At 45.2% G+C, this 19,274-nt stretch overlaps 1 protein-coding gene across 1 annotated transcript in view; it reads right to left on the reverse strand.

The window, feature by feature from the left end:
* The window catches only part of TMBIM1 (transmembrane BAX inhibitor motif containing 1), a 203,651-nt gene that overhangs the window by 87,923 nt on the left and 96,454 nt on the right, over window positions 1-19,274 (reverse strand). Inside the window, exon 2 of the mRNA XM_069227093.1 lies at window positions 9,524-9,847. Coding sequence (XP_069083194.1) covers window positions 9,524-9,800 — 277 coding nt within the window. The 5' untranslated portion in view covers window positions 9,801-9,847. The remainder of the gene's footprint in view (window positions 1-9,523; window positions 9,848-19,274) is intronic.

The following is a 19,274-nucleotide window of genomic DNA, read 5'->3' on the forward strand; positions in this document are numbered from 1 at the left end:
TATGCCTATGTGTGTAGTGGACAGCGCACACAGTCTGTGTGCCATGTCGAGTTTGCAATTTAGGATTCCATCAGAAGACTCAGCCTGCAATTGCAGTGCTGGGTGCTTCTGGATGCATAGACAGAAAGCAGTGATTTTCAAACTTTTTAATGACTAGCCCCTCCTAGAGTGTAATAAGAAAATCATCGGGCCCTCAGAGAATTTTTCACAATTGTTCTAATTAGTTGCCAATGTTTAAATATGTCTAGGCATACTTAAACATTATAGTTAAGTTCTGTTACCTTTTGAAAAATGCAATCAATTCTCTGCTTAAAACAAAGCACTTTTATTTGCATAATGCTTCTTTTGGCCAGAGCCTGGCACCCCCCACCCCTGGGATCACTTGAGGCCCCCCTAGGGAGGCCCGCCTTCCAGTCTGAAGACCCCTGCCCTAGAGGGTGGCACAATCTGTGCTGCAGCCCTCGGGGCCGACCGTTAGTACCTAAGTACCATTTACTAGGGACTTTGAGTGGCAGCTAATAGTGTTGCCAATTGTATCAATACCGTTGAAATCTTTAGGGAAAGAACACTGGCACTGGGGACCTGGTTAACAGGATCCCATTGCACTCCAGTACAAGTTGCATCCAGAAACCAGGCAAAATGTGTGTTGGGGGGGGGCAGCTGTAGCAGTGTACCAGTTTCCCACTCTTACCCTTGTGACCTACTTATTCAAACCTAGACAAATCCTTTTACATGGGATCTCTAACCTCTCAAAGTTGGTCGGGCTCTTTAATGGGCGGAACCCCCAACATCGGATGCTACCGCGACCTTTGGGCTGTACACCACTCTCCCACGCTGCCTCCTGGCTGCCAGTCAAACTTTCCTGCTGATAAGGTCTGAGGGAGCCAGCAGGGCGTGAGTGAGCTGCGCGCCTCCTGCTTGGCACGGATGTATGTCACTTCTAAAATTAAAACGGGCTATTCAGGTTCCGTGCCAAAAGCTACGTGCTTACAAAGCTTTACGATCAAGTGTTCAGTGACTGGCAGCAGAAACAAAAACAATACATGGAATAGAGAACGTAAAACTCCACAAATCAAGCTGGCAGAAACAGCTGCACTAAAATGCCACATACAAATATTGTTTTTCTTACAAAAGCATAGATGGACCGTCAGATGTATTTAACATTCACCGCTAGTGAGACTCAGGTTTACTACGCTGTTTTTAAGCTGTCTTCAACTCTTGGGTTGCACTTGAACTTAAAAGAAGGTCTGCTGCAGTGCTTAATTTGTAAATAAAAAGGTGCCGGTGCTAAAAGCTCTCCTCCTAAACACGCGGCTGCTGGAATTAAATGTGCGAGCACATAATACTGAGGAATCCAAAAAGAAAAAGGGAGCACACTGCCTTGCATTCAAGCGGAAAATAGCCCCAAGGCATCATGGTAAATACAGTCATTTAAATATAAACAGCGAGAATTTTTCAAAAAATTATTCACCCTAAGGAGGTGCAGCAAGTGCTGTATCGCTGTAGAAAGTTATTCATCTAAGGTAGGTGCAGCGAGTGCCGTATCTCTGGACACGTGTTTCTGGCTTTCGGCTGTCATCAGCAGAGAGCGTATGTAACTGAAGGGGTCGCTTCAAATGTCGCCAAACGTCTTCACAGGTTTTTGTACCACTCAGTAGGCGCACCGGTGCATCGCCAGTGCTCATCAGCAAGAGGCTCACGGGAGCAATCATTTAGACATCCAAAAAGAAAAAGGGAGCACACTGCCTTGCATTCAAGAGGAAAATAGCCCCAAGGCATCATGGTTAATGCAGTCATTTAAATATAAATCGCGAGAATTTTTCAAAAAATTATTCACCCTAAGGAGGTGCAGCAAGTGCTGTATCGCATAATACTGAGGCAGAGTAATGCTGAGGCCACCTCGGGCCTCTTCAATCCATTAACAGCTACTCCCCACCCCTTCAGCTCACTCTTGCAGCTCTCTACTTTTCCCCCTTCTGACGCTTCTTTTTTCTCTTCCTCCGTCTTTCCCACGTGTCTTTTGCTCACAGTAAATGCTTGAGACGCAAAACCAAGCGCCGGCCCTCAGAAATAAGTGCCGGTGTTCCGCACCGGAAACAACAAGCACAAATTAAGCACTGGTCTGCTGACACTACCATAAAAGGGCTTCTGGCACTTTAACATAAAAGGAGGACAGCTGGCTCTCGGAGCTCTGGTGAACAGTGTCAGTCTAGCCCATGTGAGGCACAGGATGGGAGCTCCACCTCAGATGATGAATGTCGTGGACGAGTATATATTAAATATTCTAAAAAGCGTTATTAACACCCCTCTGCCATTTCGCAGAGACCCAGCTGATGGAAAGGGTCAGAGGGAAGCCCTGGAGGCTCTTGTGTGTAAGCAGGTCCTGGAAGGACAGGTCGAAGCGGTGGTAACTGGGAGAAAAAGCGTCCCCGGGCAGTGAAAAAAGGATATACACAATTAAAGGCTGCTAGTGGCATGCTGGGTGTGTAGGTCATCAGCGGAATGCTAAAGAGGGCACCTGCCTTCATACTGATTTGTGCTTCATTTGACACGTTGTTTGGCATTTTCCACCTCAAAATGAGCCTCACAGCACTAGTAAGAAAGCCTATCCTCACACCTGGAATGACTGTGCATTTCCAAGGAGACTGACTCACTTTGTAAGTGGTAACCCGATCTGCAATAGGCTGTCAACTGCCTGGGAGAGGACTCTACCATTTACTGTTTTTTCCATACGTTCTGAAAGCATTTTTTTTTTTCCTGGAGAGCCAGGCTCGCCGAGAGACGCATTTTGCCCGCTCAGAGCTGCTGGACTTTCTGGTTTTGGTCCATCCACTGACCCACCTCCATGTAGGGAATGCTTTGGTATCGAGTCAAAAGGTGAGGAATCCGAGGATAGAAGTCTCTATTAGAAGAACAAGTTGCTTACCTTTGGTAACAGTCTTTCTGGTAGAGACTACTAGCAAATTCCTCACCGACCCTCCTAGCTCACTGCTCCCATTAATAAGATCCCAAGACTAGGACTCTGCACATTGCCCCTGATCGGTGTCACTCTTGGCACTCTGCATCTGGGGGCACGGACATCTGTCAATGTGCAGATGTGGCACCTATGTAGGCCCTGCACGTCCTTTCTAGAGTGGAAGGGCATCACTGCTGAGCCGCAAGGTGCCACCTACTGGCATACTGAGATACTACTGGCAAACTTACAGCGCCAGTCTGGCACCTGGGGAATATTCAAAAGGTGAGGCATCTGTGGCTAGATGTCTTTAATCAGAAGATGCAGTTATTATTTAAGTGCCCTTGTGGTGGTGAATAGGAAGAGAAGGTGGGAGAGCAAAAGAAGGCAGAAAAAATAAGAAAAGGTATGAGGGAATAGAATGGGGATAAAAGAGGAAGCATGAGAAGCGATGGGAAGGTTTAAGAATGGATGGGAAGAAGAAGGAAGAGTTGGAAGTGAAAGAAGAGACAAAAGGGATCAGGAGAAGGAATCTGGAGGAAGGAGATGAGAAGGAAGAGGCAACTGAGGAGGATTAGCAGGAAGAATGATGTGAAGAATGAAAAGAGGAAAGGAAGAGAAGAAAGGCAGGGAAGGAGTGAAATAGTATAAGGAAGAGAAAACAAGAAGGAAGGGGAACAAGGAGAAGAGAAGTGAAGGAAGAAGGAAAAGGACAAAGGAAAAGAGGAGAATGAAGAATAGGGAAGGACAAACACAAGGAGAACAAAAAGAAGAAAGAATAGTTGGAGAAACAATACTTAACGGCTGATCTCAATAACACAGGATGTGCACGGATGAGGAGAATTGATGAAGGTGAGATCACAAGTCCATGAGGAGGGTTTAGTGAACACAAGGTAGAAAGAAGCCTTCAGGTGAGTGGAATACGAGGGATTTCATGAGAAGGAGCTTGCACCACTATACCAGGAGTGCTCAAGATAACAAGACCAGATGGAAAGGTTTGCTCCTTTGCGTCAGCAACAGTCCCATGCTGGGCTTTACCAAAGAAGAGGAGGAGGATGGTAGTGAAGACAAGAGGAAAGAAGCCTGAAAGGGACGATGACTTGTATAAGGAGAAAAAAGCAAACACCTGAGAACAAAATGTGGGGCCCCTTAGTTTTATTAGCAATCATAGTTAATTGCGTAATAAAACACCCTAAGGAGTCTATTGGTAATATGGCCATCTGAGTTTAAAACTGTGGCTGAACCTTTTCCATGTGAGAGTGGAAGGCAGCATTTACACATCTATAATCCCTGTCAAATAATACATGTGCTTTTAAAATGCCAGGTTTGTGTATCACAGGCAAACCAATCTATGGGTAAATGTGATCTTTTTAGGTTTGACTCGACAGAGCAGCTGTCGCCAAGACATAATGTGATCAACCAAAAAAAAAAAAAAAAAAGCTTTCATCATTTCTACATGTTGTTCTACACAGAGTGTTTTGGCTCCGAACACATGTTGGTGGACACGAGCACATGCTTTGGTTGGGCAGAAGTTGCGTGCTTCCTCATCATGCAGTTGTGATTATTTTATATGTTTATCCAGCTGCCTGAACCAGTAGCAGTATGGCTGCCTAGAGAGGTGTAGCTTGTCCTTTTGGGGGCACACATATGGCACTGTAATGCTGTAATAGTGTCTTAGGTAAGTAGATAGCTCGTGGTGCTTTTTTTTATTCATTTTGGCAGCAACTCATGTGGGAGGAAGGCAAGAATGTATTGCTATTTTCGAGTATCACCACCCGACCCTTGCCTTTCCATCATTAACTTTAGACTTCAGGGTGCAGTTGTGATTTTGAGAGCATTATGGGGCTCCCAGGACTACATTAATATACATACATTTTTAGGCCTGGCTCTACCCTGCAGCTGTTCCTAGCTCTTGTGTGATTAATAAAAAGGCTTTCAGAGAACTACATAAAGGGCCTTAGGCTCCACCCAATTCATTACTGGATTTCTTTGGGCTTCCATTGAAAGAGTAAATGTATTACACTAATTAGCCTGTAACAAAACGTACACTAAATACTGCAAGACTAAGTTGATTATGACGCAAGCCAAAGATCATGGCTTCAGGCCTCATCTGTTTACTATGAATTGTTGCGTTAAAGTCAGTAGGCCTGACATATTTATTGTGAGATGCACATTTTAAAAGGCGATAGACATTTAAGAGTGGATTGCTATTATTCTGTACTAATACACTGATAGGTATTTTCTAACATGGAGTCTCAAAGGTTACTGTAGTAGGCATGAGTTTTGATGTTTGTTACCCCGTGACAGGCCATGGATATAGATTTGCTCTACTAGAATCTTTGTTAGGCCTTCTAGGAGAGATTGTGTTTTGCTTAGCCAACTATAATTCTGCATACCATTCCAATTTTATGACTGTATGCCTGATGGTTGCCTTGTGGAAAAGCTTATGCTCCAAGTAGGCGTGGGTTGGTTAAGGGGACAAGCTATAGGCCTGATCGGTGCACTAGGAAATGTTATGTCTGGTGTCACAAGTCTGATCTGCTTATTATGAAAATTTATGATAAAGGCAGCAGTCCTAGCTCATTTATTGTGAACAGGATCTGTTCACAATAAATGAGCTTGTTGTGTTACAGCCAATAGAAATTTATTTTTTATATGTAATCTGATAGATTGCAACAGTAGGCAAGGGTTTTGGTGTTGGCCACTCATCCTGACAAACTTAGTTTTGTTTTTATTATTGTGATTCTCGAAAAGCCCTATGAAGAGGGCTTGTGTATTTTTTGTAAACCACATTTTTTACTTATTTCTAGTTTTCTAACTGTATGTATGCTGGATGCCAGCTTATGTGGAATTGAATAGGTCAGTGTTGGTTAAGGTGTAAAGCCAATAGTAAAAGGCTATAGGCTCAATCGGTTTATTGGGAAAATCATGCCAGATTCCATAGGTTTGATTTGTTTATTATGAGACATTATGATAAAGCCAGTAGGCCTGGCATACTTACTGTGGAAAGCCTGTGGTAAAGGTAAGAGGCTTTTAATGGATTATTACACTGTGCTAAAGCCTGAAGCTTATTAAATGGAATCTCAGACTACCATAACCGAGAAGGGTTTTGTGTTGGTGACTCACCCAAAGAAACTATGGGGACCAAAGCTATGCAGGATAATAATACTTATTAGGCTGTCTTAGGAGGGACAGTGTTTTGCTTTGCCAACAGGAATTGTGTATACATTTGTAATTTTATAACAACTGTATGAAGTTTGACTTGTGGGAAAGTTTACGCTCAGCACAGTAAGCCTCAACTGGTTATGATGACAAGCCAATGAAAACACCTATAGGCCTGATTGGTGCAGAAGGGAAAGTTATGCAAGAAGCTGTAGACCTAGTCTCTTTATTATAAAAGGTTATGACAAAGACAGTAGGCTTGGCTTTTTGTTAAAACCTCTTATTAAGACCAATAGACCACTAACAGTGAAATGTTATCAGACTATGTTACATGCTGTAGACAATTATTTGGTTACATGTAATCTCACAGATTACCAGAATAGGCAAGGGATTCAGTGCTGATAACCTCCTCTGACAAACCCTGGGCGTAGAAGATTTTCACTGTGATGTTTCTTGATAGGCCCTATGAGCGGGGTTGTATAGTGTTTTATCAACCGTAACTCTACATATTTATTAATGTATACCTGTATGCATGATGGTTGCCAGTTTATAAACCTTGTCAGTAGGCCTGTGTTGGATAGTATCCAACCAATGGTAGAGGCTACAGACTTTTAGTGCACTGGGAAAAGTTGTGTCATATTCTTTCGCAGTGGTCTGATCGTATGACAAAGCAAGTAGGCATGACTACCTATTGCGAAAAGCAGGTGTTAAAGGCAACATGCTTTTAAGGGTGGCATGGTAAAACTTTTTTTGTTACATGGATTCTCTCACATTACTTTAGTGGACAGGTGTTTTGGAGTTGGTGTCCTACCCAAACAAACCGTGGGGATACAACATCAGCACTACGGTCATCTGTATTAGGCTCTGTTAGTAGGGATTTTATTGTGTTTAGACAAATAATTATGTAGAACTTTGTAATTTTATTAAGGTATACCTCATGGTTGCCTTGTGGGAAGGCTTACACCCAACAAGTTAGTTGACTCCTCTGAAGATGGAACACGTTTGCTTCCCACCAATGTATGCTCCGAAAGCTTGGTGACTGACTGCTTTAAACGGCCTATTGAAGCAGGTGGACATTTTTTCGGCTCCGGAGAGGAGCTTGGATGTTTCGGCTCCAAAGTGGTATGTAGACGTTTCGGTTACGAAATGGAAGCTGTCATCTTACGACTCGATCCCCAAACAGGCGTGGTAGTCTGTTCGGTCGAATGCAGTTTGGCCCTTTTCGACACCGAACCAGAGGGTTGGTCATCGAGATGTAATTTTCAGGTCCGACTATGGCTGGCAAGCAGTGGTGATCCCAAGGCCTTTTGTGCTGATTTTTTTAAATGTTTTGTGATGGGAAGGGGCTGGCGTACTCACCTACTGCGCCGCAGGAATAACTTGGCTGTCCCCATCTGAGTCACAGTCGAATCGGAGCCTGCGATGGAGACTGCAGTCTGCCCCTGATCCTCACTGAAAATGTCGGGCATTTGTTCTGTCAACTTCAATGCCATCTCTAGTCGTAGCAATCTTCAATCCCGCAGTCTTCTTGGATAGAAAGGATCGGCATGCCTCGCAGGTTTCCTCCTTATGATCTGGAGAGAGGCAGAGGTTGCATACCGAGTGCTGGTCGGTGTAGGGAACTTGGCGTGGCACCGCGGGCAGAATCGAAATTGAGTCCAATCCATGAGCCTATGACACAGAAGGCCCGCGTTTAATCGATCCTAACGCTACAATTAAATCGAGTGTAGTTAGGAAAACACGTACGAAAACGATACTGACGTTGAAGGAAAAGATGGAGAAGTTCAGATAGTATCGAACCGAGATCTACTGGAGCGAGAGGGAACACGTCTGAACCTGACGGCGGAAAAAAAAACAATCTAACAAAGAAGTTAATGCCCAGGCGCACTATCACCGAGAGGAGGAGTCTCTCGATCTTGTGACTCAAAAAAGCTTCTTCGAAGAAAAACAACTTATAACACTCCGAGCCCAACACTAGATGGCAGGATTATGCATAGCATGTGTATCTGCAGCTTCACATGCCATCGAACATACATATGTTATTCTATATAAAACACACAAACATATAGGGTACTTTTTAACCATAACAGTGTACTCCATGGGGTAATGTTTCAGTCCACATCAGTCATTGGCTCTACTGTCCTGTGAATGACAGCACTTTCCGCTTACATGTGCACATCCATCTGAAAAAGAGTGCACTACAGAATCAGGGCTGGTTGCCTAGCCCTTTCGTTTTCAATTTTATCCTGTTATAGCCCCTTTTCTTTGCTTTTTCTCTTTTCATTTACATTTTTCTGAAGAGGGTATAACGGCTCCCTAGGCGCTGCTATCAGGTTGCTTGTTTGCCGCTCATTTCACCTGCAGTGCGTTGCACCCCATATGGCCACTTCCCCCAAGCCATGTGACCAACACGGAATGCTGTTGTCCACAGTGTATCATTGCTTTACCATTCCAAGATGGCCAAAATGTTGATTCTGAACGTGGCAGCAATGCTGGAACTTTAAAATGACAATAGGCCATGTACAACACCTCTGCAAGACTGACAACTGCTGCTCTGTCTAGTTACATCATTGTGAGCATAAGCCTGTCATGTTTAGACACCAGTAGGTTTTCTTTTTTATTCATGTATTCTTTTAATGTACCTTACATAAGTTTGAGCGCATTTGATTGCTCTTGTGTTAGGGGGTGAATGCAAGAGTGAGTCACTAAATGGATGAATGAATAGGGGTACAAAGAGTGGCAGAGTACCTGTAAGATGAGTTATAGAGTGCCTAAACGCACTACTTAATTTGCAAAACAGTTACAGCACTTGCCCAAAGTTCTGCGCAGCAGCCCTTGAGCGGTGCTTTTGAAGATCGGGTGTTGAATACCAAGGCTGCGTTGTCCTGATTCCACTTCATGCCTCTCTAATCCACCACAGGCTTTCCCTGCCTCTTTATCTCACACTTGCAGGTTATTATTCATCCTTGCTTCCCCCTTTGTCACTCTTTGTAATCATCTTTCTCTGCTCCTTTCTTTTCCCCTGTGGTGTTTTTCTCCCTCTAACTCTAGATTAAAGTCTGTTGTGGAAAAATAAGTGTTGGTCCTCAACAATGAGTGCCAGTGAGCCCTACCTCAAATTAAGCACTACCTAAACTCATCAATGACAGAAAAGGCACTTTCATTAATAACCCAAGCCTATTGCCATTACCAAGGCTTGCTTAACAAGGATTGGTCTACTTCTGATAGGCCAATAAAACTAAAACAGAGGAACAAGATGCGACTGTCCGTTCCGTAGGCCTATCAACCTTTCAAAGGCACTAGTTTATCAGAACTTTCCAAATAACCTTACGGTATGGTTCTCTTCAGTGTGGTAGCGGGGGCCCCAGTGCTGTAGGGCATTCTTCCTCCGCCAGACTCAGGACTCACCTGTGTTGAGAGGCAACCTTGGCATGATGGGCATGGGCATTGGTGGTGGCTGGTTCCGGCGCCCGTCTGGGTCCGGCTGGCTGCTTGGTTCTGGGTACCCTCCAGGCTGTGGGTAATATCCTCCAGGCTGTGCGTATGGATCGGGCGGTGCAAATCCTCCAGGGTGGCCGTAGCCCCCAGGGGCCCCGTAACCACCAGGGGCCCCATAACCTCCTGGTGGCACAGGGTAGAGTGGGTCCTTGTCACTGTACGGCGGCGGAGCGCTGGGATGCGACATGGTGGATTAGCGAACTCCTGCCCCTTACAGGATGCCTTCTTCGGATGCTAAACAAAATGACAGAAGGAAAAATTAAAAATCAAGGATACTGAAGTGAATTACTTACTATTATTTTTTTTTTTTAAAACATTCCATCATTGCTATTGTTACTTACAAAAGAAAAGACATGAAAAGTGGAAATCTCAGTGTGAAAATCTAGTTTCAACAATCCTTGACAAAAACAGGGGGTTTTCGGGAGAGGGACAAGTGTCTTTCAAGCAGTGCTTAATTTGTAAATAAATATGTGCCAGTACCCAACACCCTCCTCTTAAACACGTGGCTGCTGCATTTAAATGTGAGAGCACAGAATACTGAGGCAGCATAGTCCTGAAGCCATCCATGGCCTCTTTAATCCATTTACTGCCACTCCCTGCCCCTTAAACTCACTCTGGCAGCTTTATTCTTTCTATCTTTGTGACGCTTTTTCGTTTTTCTCTTCCTCAGTCTTTCCCATGTCTGTCTTTTGCTCGCAGTAAATGCTTGAGGCAGAAGAATAAGCACCGGCCCTCAAAAATAAGTGCTGGTGCTCAACACCGGAAACAATAAGCACAAATTAAGAACTGCTTTCAAGTCCCCTACGAGAGCATCTTCATCTTTAAACCCCTAGCACTACCCTCGCAACTCTCAACCACCAGGTTTCAGTTTCACCGACACATGACCAAGTCTTCTGCAGGTCAGAAAGAGTCACACGAACAGTGCACTGCAAACCTCTCCATCAATCAGTGGCCATCTCTTGCCATGGCACAAGCCAAGCTATGAGAGCTAAACCATCTCCAACATGAACTGGGACCCCAGCCCCCTGCTTCAAGCCATCACCGAGGGCTTCATTTCTTCAGGCAAGAGTGAATTCACTACCAGCGAAGATGTCAGGCTTAGGGAGCTTGAGGGTGTGTGTCTACTGTGTTGTTTGTACACCCTCTTCAACCTCACATCACTGCATGTCTGGCATTCCAGCCATTCTATGTAGGCGCGTAAGGCTCTCTGAGGTGCTCAAGGGTGCACTGTACCGTTCTGGGCACCAAGAGCCCATCGCCTAAACCTTATGGACCTCCTCTAACTCTTTACAAGACAAGGCTCATTGACTGAGCTCCTACACAGGGTTTACAGTCTAAAGAAGGATCTAAGGAAGAGCAATTGGAATTGGCAAGACACCCTAAAGCGCCCCTGAATTTAAGATAATTGGGCTTCAGCCTTTCTGATTTTTTTCTACCATTTATTGTGAGAAATATATTGATAGAGCGATTGCAATGCAAAAATATATGGACATTATCTGTAAGGTTCTGATGCCTTTTGGTGGGTATGCATGGCTACTGGATGATTAAAAGTTTAGGGCCTGGGTGAGTTTAAATCCAGATAAGCCATGGATTCTGAATTATGGATACAGTGGATGTTGTCTATGCATCCACCAGCGACCACGCATACAGTAAGTGGTATACCAATCACCTACCAGCCGTTTCAATATCGACCTGTCCAACAAGGTAAGGGAACATTTGGTAGGGGGCAGGTCCTTAATTCATGAGCATGTTGGAATTTCAATAAAAGTTTTTGCCTTAGGCAATTCTGTCGCTAGAAACATGAATGTTAAAAATGTGAGAAACGTCACTCTATTACACAATGTTTAGCTGTTGTCAATACGGGAGAACAATGGAAATATAGGAAAGTCAGAGGACAACCACCTTGGCCTATCCTGAGGGGTAATTAAGCCAATTAAGGTGTCCAGACTAGCATGGTGGTTACAATTCTATCCCAATAGAGAGAGTGCAATTGATCTGGCATCAGGGTTCATGAGGGTTTTTGGCTCATATGCCAAGGTCCTAGGTTGTGAAGGTGGGTTGCAGCTGAAATCAGCCAAAGAATTACCAACTGTGATTCAGGAATAACTCAAAAAAAGTTCAAAAAGGCAGCACTGCAGCCCCCGTTTGCAATTGACCTTTGGAAGTTTGATCATTTCCCCATTAGGGATACTGCCTAAGAAAGTTGAGGGAGATTTTTTTTTTATTTTTAGCATTTTCTTACAGTGGGATTTTACATTTTCTAGTGCTATAAGCTAGTTCGTCACTAGTTAGACAACTTCCTCTTTATAGGCGAGCAGTGTCAGGGGAGGACCAACAAGCTTTGCACTATTTTGAATCTTTAGCACCGAATTTTGGTGTCCTATTAGCAGCTGACAAATCGGAGGGCCCCACTTCTTTGGCCTTCTTAAGAATTGTATTGAACACCGTATTGATGATTGCCAAACTTCCTGACAACAAGGTGAAAGAGCTAAAGGGTTTTCTGCATTCAGTCACTGTTGAACACAATTACGCACAATACAGACACTTCTTGGATTCTTGACTTTTGCATGTAGAGTGGTCAGAGCAGGTCATACATCTTGTAGACGATTCGGCTTTCCAATGTTGGAAGTTTCTTTTTCACACCACAGAGTACGGGTTTCCAAGAGTCTCCAGGCAGACTTATGCAGATGGACAACATCTCTGAGTGACTTTAATGGGGTTCCCATTGGTTTTATGGATGATGAAACAAATTGACATGCACAGATATTTTCAGATGCAGCCAGAGCACAAGGTTTTCAAAATTTCTGGGATGGCAGGTGGTGCGCAGAAGCACTACTATCACAATGGGTGACACAGTAGGAGCATAGCCTTCCTGGAGTTTTCCCCCTAATTGGTGGCATTACATATTTAGGGTGAGAAATGAAAAACCGGAAGCTTATGTGTAATATGGACAACAAAACATTTATTAATTTGGTAAATGTTCAAAAGCCAAGAGCTGTAAGAAGTTTGCATTTGCCGAGGAGATTTTTTCTTTTGTGTTTACAAATGAAGTGTTTTCAAAGCTAGAGATGTGCTTGGAGAGAACAATAATATAGGAGACGTTTAGTCTTGTTCGCAGTGCCAGCTTTCTTGCAAGTTAGCCCCTGGTGCAGAAGACATGAAGACCGAGTTACCATTCAACATCTGGGCCTGGGCGGAGTAAATATCTATATCACACTCTCTGCAAGCCTGGCAAGAATTTTTACGCTTTGAGTGTCTTAAGTGTGGTGAACCAAAATCATGTGCCGGAGTGAATCGGAGATTGACATCATCAAGTTTGTTATGAGCTTAATAGATATAGGTTTGTCACGTACTACCATTGCTGGTAAACAGGCAGTTCATTTCATGGAAAGCTATGATGGGGATAAAGTCCTTTGCAGGTGAGTGAGGAGGGTTTTGAGTGGTTGGGATAAAGAACATGGCCCCAAAGACAAGCTCAGGGAACCTATTACGATATATTTATTGGTTCAGTTATTAGCTGAATTCCCAAATTGTTGTTATGGTGTATTTGAAGTTAAAGCTCGCCGTTTGGCCATGGTGTGGATGTTTTTTGGTGCATTTAGCATTTACGAGCTGCTGGCTTCCACGGCGCGTGCTGGTATGTTGTACAGTGGAAGTCAGAATGCTTCAGGATTTAGTTGAGTCTCAAGAACAGATCAAAGGGGAGGGGCAGTTGGATCTGGCTGCGTAAGGGTGAGGTGCTCATGCTTTGCTCCATGAGGGAATGGGAACGTTTTCTGATTTGGCCAGGACAGAGGGGAGTGGCGCTGTTTTGTCAGGAGGATGGGTCTCGAGTGACAGCATGGCACTTACTGGAAGTCATGACAATGGATTTATGCCATTTGGGTTTGAATAAGCAAAAAAAATGACATTCATTCTTTGTGGATTAGGGCTGCTTTGAAAGCAGCTAAGTTGGGTTTGTCGGGTCACGTGATTAAGAGAATTGGTAGATGGAAATCTTGTTGTTGCTAAAGAAACATCAGGAAAAAGTTTATAATGTATTGTTTCAGTTCGATGTTCATACTTTCTGTTTTTATTCAGGTTTTATAGCCGGGAGCCCTGAGCCAAGATGGTTACAGGGATCATAGGCCATTCCAGTATCCACTGGGCAGCAAATTTGCAGAACAGCAACTTTATGGCCGATCTCTAGGCCTTCCAAGTAGCAGACATGAAGTTTTATGGAATGGAAAACGTGGAATGAGATGGGGCAGTTTGACATCACTACTGTCTGAACCCTTTGTTACCAGAGGCTGTCCCGACATGTGAATTATCCACCCTTGGGAGAATGATTTGGGCTCTCAGTCAGGTTTTACCTTACTGGAGCAAATGAAAAACTACCTAAAAAGATGTGGGTGGGAACTAACGTGGCCTGGATTGAATTTGTACCACAAGAATTGTGGATGGGTGTCATGAAACATTCAGCAGTTGACAAGACTCGACGAAAATTAAATGGAGCAACAAGAGTTTTTTTTGTCAGCCTATTGGAGTAAATGTATTAGGTCATACTGATATAAAGGAAGTGTTTTTGTTCAGGGCAGGTGGTGTTCATTTGTCACATTTCAGGTGTTCCTTTTTAGGGTCGAGCCTGCGTCGCTTGCGCATGCGTTTCGCTTGCAAGACGCTTTAGGAGTTAGAAAAGGGCTTGGAGCCCCATCCATGTCACATCAGTGTCTTTCACTGGTTCGTGGGCTTGCCTGTTAAAATCTGCTTGCTTTTATTAGTGGAAGGCACGCATACGTCATGCCTTTTCCGGTGGTTAGCCCTCCTCGAGCACAGCGACCAAGTACCGAAAACATGCGAGGCTTGCTGTTTCCCAACAGGTTTGTGGACTACTTTTTATATTTTTTTCGCAGCGCAATCTCGCTTGGCAGAAGTCGAGCACTTTGCATAACATCAACCCTGTTTCATATTTAATTGCACTTTTGCCTGTTACGTAGATAATTGCACTTTTGCCGATAGGTTTCACTACGAGTGAACGGTAGCAGCGCGATTGCGCTCTTTTTTTCCATTTAATGTGGCAAGAAAAATCCTGTTGGGAGTTTACAACTGCTAATAGCTCTAACTCGGAGAAATGCAAGACCCTATTGCATTGCAAATGCTTGTTATATTTTGGATCAAATTGGGTTTCTTGCAAGCATGTAGAATGAGATTGTGGTGTGGGAACTGAACCCTGGAAGTCAGAGTGTCACGTGGGCTGGGGGCAGGACCCCACTTTCTAGGGTTTTAATGGGTGGCGCCTTTTAAGGGGGTATGGAGGAATGGAGAGTCAGGTTCAGGCGTATCCAACCAATAAGGGTGAAGGGGCGGGACTCCGGTGAGGTGAGGAGGACTTTGTTGGAGAACACGAGCTGGTTTGGAGATGGCTGGTAGGCTGGGTGAGGGAGAGATTCAGTAATGCTAGGGAGGGTCTTGGAACGTAAGGTGAAAAAGATGTGTCGGGGAAAGCAAGCTGATCTGTTCTGGGGAATCGTTGGAAAGTTTTAAAGAGGGGGAGGGGGAGTCAGGAAACTGTATGCATTATTGAGGACTTTTTCTGGTCATGTACTGTATTAGCTGACGATGAATTTGAAGACTACAAGCCTGTCACAATGAATTGGCCTTTTCGCTGTGCAGGCTTGTGGCCCAGTCGTTAATGCAGTGATGGCGGAGGTGTGGGTTCGTCTCGCACCGCAAGGAGTCCGGTATCGGTTTTCTTTTAATTAGCGGGAAACACTCTTCTGCTTAAGAAACAGACAGAGCAGGCTGGGCCATTTGCACACACATGGGTGTCTGTTCGCTGTTTTTCTGACTGACAAAAGTGGTCACTTTGGATGGGACCCAGCGGTAAGAATGTGTGTCAGCAACTTGGTGAGCTATAAATGCGTCCCCCACCCCCTCACACACACACAGGGCACACTGCGTGCTATAATACCCATAGTAGGTTTTTAGGACACGTGTATAAGAGGAGCACTGGGTACCCACGTGGGTAATGGCGGCAGACACTGTGCCACACAAAGATGCAGTTTTGAGACGCGTGTGACGTCACGTGCACTTAGACTTCCGATGTCAGTGAGCTGGTGTCATTCAGTGACAGACCGCGGTGTTACTGCATGGCACAGGGTAGAGGGGTGAACGCTGGCAGAACGGCGGGGAGCTTTCGGATTGGATCAATATTAAGAGGGAAGCCCCTGTCTCCATCCCCCTCCCCCACCCCACCCCACCCCCATGAAACCCAGCTTGCCCCCTCCCCCGCCCCCATGAAAGTCCTCTCCCCCACCTCCCTTCCCCAAAACCCTTAGCCCGCTGTGCACAATCTATTTAACTTAAGAAAAGTTTCGAACCCCCCCTCCCCCCAGTACGATGAAGTTTATGACTTTTTAACAACGAGAGGACAACAAACAGTTTCCTAATGGAGACAGTAACAAGCAATGGATGTCGGACACGTGTAGTTTTGTCCATCTGCGCGCTCTGCTAAATTTATAATATGATTTAATTTTAACAGGATAATCTTCGATATTAATAGAGCAAACAACGGGTTAAACGTCTTAAACTTGCAAGTCGAGCAAAGCACTTCCTATAGTCCCGGATATCAAACCACCTTCCCATCCTCGAGCTCAACAAGTCCGCCTGTGGAGCCAAGTCATGCCTTCTCTGGGTAAACAACAACCTCACGTCAAAGAAGAAATAAATATGTATTTACAATCATTCTTCACAAGAAAAACTAGACGCAAAGAAACAACACTTAACAACCTGGTCAATATTTCTTAAAAGAACAGTAATGATTCTTGAAAGCGTCCTGCAGAGGTAAGAACACCTTCCAAGGAAACCTTTCTGCAGAGCTAAGGAAAGCTTCCTGCAGGTGAGAAAAGCTTCCTGCAGGGGTGAGGAAAGCTTCATGCAGGGGTGAGGAAAGCTTCATGCAGGGGTGAGGAAAGCTTCATGCAGGGGTGAGGAAAGCTTCATGCAGGGGTGAGGAAAGCTTCATGCAGGGGTGAGGAAAGCTTCATGCAGGGGTGAGGAAAGCTTCATGCAGGGGTGAGGAAAGCTTCATGCAGGGGTGAGGAAAGCTTCATGCAGAGCTAAAGAAAGCTTCATGCAGGGGTAAGGAAACCTTCCTGCAGGGGTAAGGAAACCTTCCTGCAGGGGTAAGGAAACCTTCCTGCAGGGGTAAGGAAACCTTCCTGCAGGGGTAAGGAAACATTCCTGCAGAGCTAAGGAAACCTTCCTCTAGAGATAAAGAAACCTTCTGATAAAGGTAAAGAAACCTTTCTTCAGGTGTAAGGAAAGTTTCCTGCAGGGGTACGGAACCCTTCTGGGGCGGGTCCTTGTCTCTCCAGCCAGCAGTCTCGGTCATCTCCCAGTCCGCGGATCACCGGTACTGGTATAGTTAGCAGATGAAGCTCGCCTTCAGTGGAAGGATGGCTTTCAGGCAGCTGAGACTCTAGTGATGATCTTTGTGACTGATCCACTGGATGGGGACCTTATCCCTGCACATCTGGAGTTACAGGTTATTTACAGGGATTACCTGAGCCGGCGACATCCTGCAAATGTTGAAAAGGAGCAACTGCAAAGAGCCTTTTCTGAACCTACAAGAGACAGGCACAGGCTTCACGTTTACAAGAAGTGACTTCCTATCTCCTTTTCTGACTCCGGTGACTGCCTAGCACCATGGATAGGTGGATTCCATGTCCTTTCCCAATTTGTTTAATGATGCTCGGTGTCATGAGCTAGACAGGTCGCGTCAGATCAGGATTCCAATTTGCTCCTTGACAAGGCATGCGATCAGATCTCCCCTGATGTCAGCTATGGAGGGGTCTCTGCTCCTACTAATTGACACCTTATTTTCTGTTACTCAGCACATTGTTTGAATCCACAGAATCCTGAAGCTGGCGCGCTACTCCACCCTCTGAATTTTCTAATAAAGGGCAGGATGGAGATCGGTCACTAGTTGGAGTGTTTCAGTTGGCCTGCCTTGGGTCCTTGAGCAGGGGAGACTTTACTGTACGTCTAGGGTTCTAAGCGTGGATCCTTCCGGAGGGAAGTGTTCATATTTATTGCTACAGAAGGGTCCAGCATCCCAAACTGATCTTTTATTTCGGAGATCAAGCGAGTATCCACTAAGGCATCCAAGGCTTTCAGGTTACCAGCTGCCCTGCACGCTTGCTCAAGACTTTTCTACACAGGGTAACACTGTTTGGGTTTGAGGAGTTTGACGGGTGCACAAGATGAGGTTTCCAGCTTCTCTGAAACCTCAGAAGAGATCTTTGAGACCTTTCAATTCTTGTCAGAATTTTACAGCGTTGCTGTAGGAGGACAGGACCATTCATTGTCCAACATCTCAGGCTCTGACTCCTGCGACGTGTCACAGCGTGAGGGGTCTTTGCTTTCTGTCCTGCTCTATGGTGGAACTTTAGTGGATGTCACAGTTCCCTTTTTCATTCACTATGTGGCTTTTCCTCCACCATTATTCCAGTTTCCAGCTCAGTCTTTTCCCATTTGTCAGGGATTGGTTAGGGCAAGTCTGGTTGGTCTGGCGCTGGAGAGGATAGAGGCATGCGTCCCCTGCCCCTGTGCTGCTGCCTCGCTCTTTCTCCTGTCTTCATCTTGCTTTTCACCCAATTTTTCTTGGCCTCTCCTTGCTTTTTCCCGTTTTCACTCCTTTCTCCTTGCTTCTTACCTAGTTTTTCGTCTGCCTTCTTCATTCTCACTGCTTTCTCCTTGCTTTTTCCCCTCATTGCCGCTCCTGCATGCCACCTGTTATTTCCCACCTAGCACCGTCCACCTCCTCCCAGAACCCACATAATTAATACCACAGGGCGACCACCATTGAGCAGGTCCTAGGCCCAGCTTTCCCGGTGTAACGGAACCGCTTTTCTTGAGTCTTCTCCTTGCTTTTCCATCGTTCTCCCTGCTTTCTCCTTGCTTTTTCAGCTGTTTTTTGTGTGCTTTCTTGCTTTTCCCTCATTTTCACTGCTTTCTCCTTGCTTTTAACCCCTGTTTTTTTGAGTGCCTTCTCCTTGCTTTTCCCTCGTTCTCCCTGCTTTCTCCTTGCTTTTTCCCCCGCATTGCCGCTCCAGCATGTCACCCATTATTTACAGCCTAGCCCCGCCCACCGCCTCCCAGCACCCCTCTGTCCTCCCAGGGCCAAGTTAATGGAGGTCACTGAGCAGGTCCCAGGCCCACTTCTCCCTGTGATGCTGCATCGCTCTTGCTCCCATCTTCTCCTTGATTTTTCTCCCCTTTTTGGAGTGCCTTCTCCTTGCTTTTCCCTGTTTTTCAATGCTTTCTCCTTGTTTTTTCCCCGGTTTTTTGTGTGCCTTCTTGTTTTTCCCTCATTTTCACTGCTTTCTTCTTGCTTTTTCTCATGTTTTTTTGTGCAGCCTTCCCACGCAAGTCTGGACCATCACCTCACTTCCTGCATTCCGAAGGGCCCTCAAGACCTGGCTGTTCTAATGAGCCTCTGGGACCTGCAAGCGCCTGGATACCCTGTTAGGTGATTAGCCGCGCTTCACAAATCCTGATTGATTGATTGATTGATTGATTGATGCGTCAAGGGTGCTTGAGGAAGAGGCTAACGTTCTGGCAGAAGACTGAAGAGGCAGTGACAAGGAGGACATTATTAATTAATAATATTAATACTGTT

This window comes from Pleurodeles waltl, chromosome 3_2 (genome assembly GCF_031143425.1).
Source record: "Pleurodeles waltl isolate 20211129_DDA chromosome 3_2, aPleWal1.hap1.20221129, whole genome shotgun sequence".
Lineage (NCBI taxonomy): Eukaryota > Metazoa > Chordata > Amphibia > Caudata > Salamandridae > Pleurodeles > Pleurodeles waltl.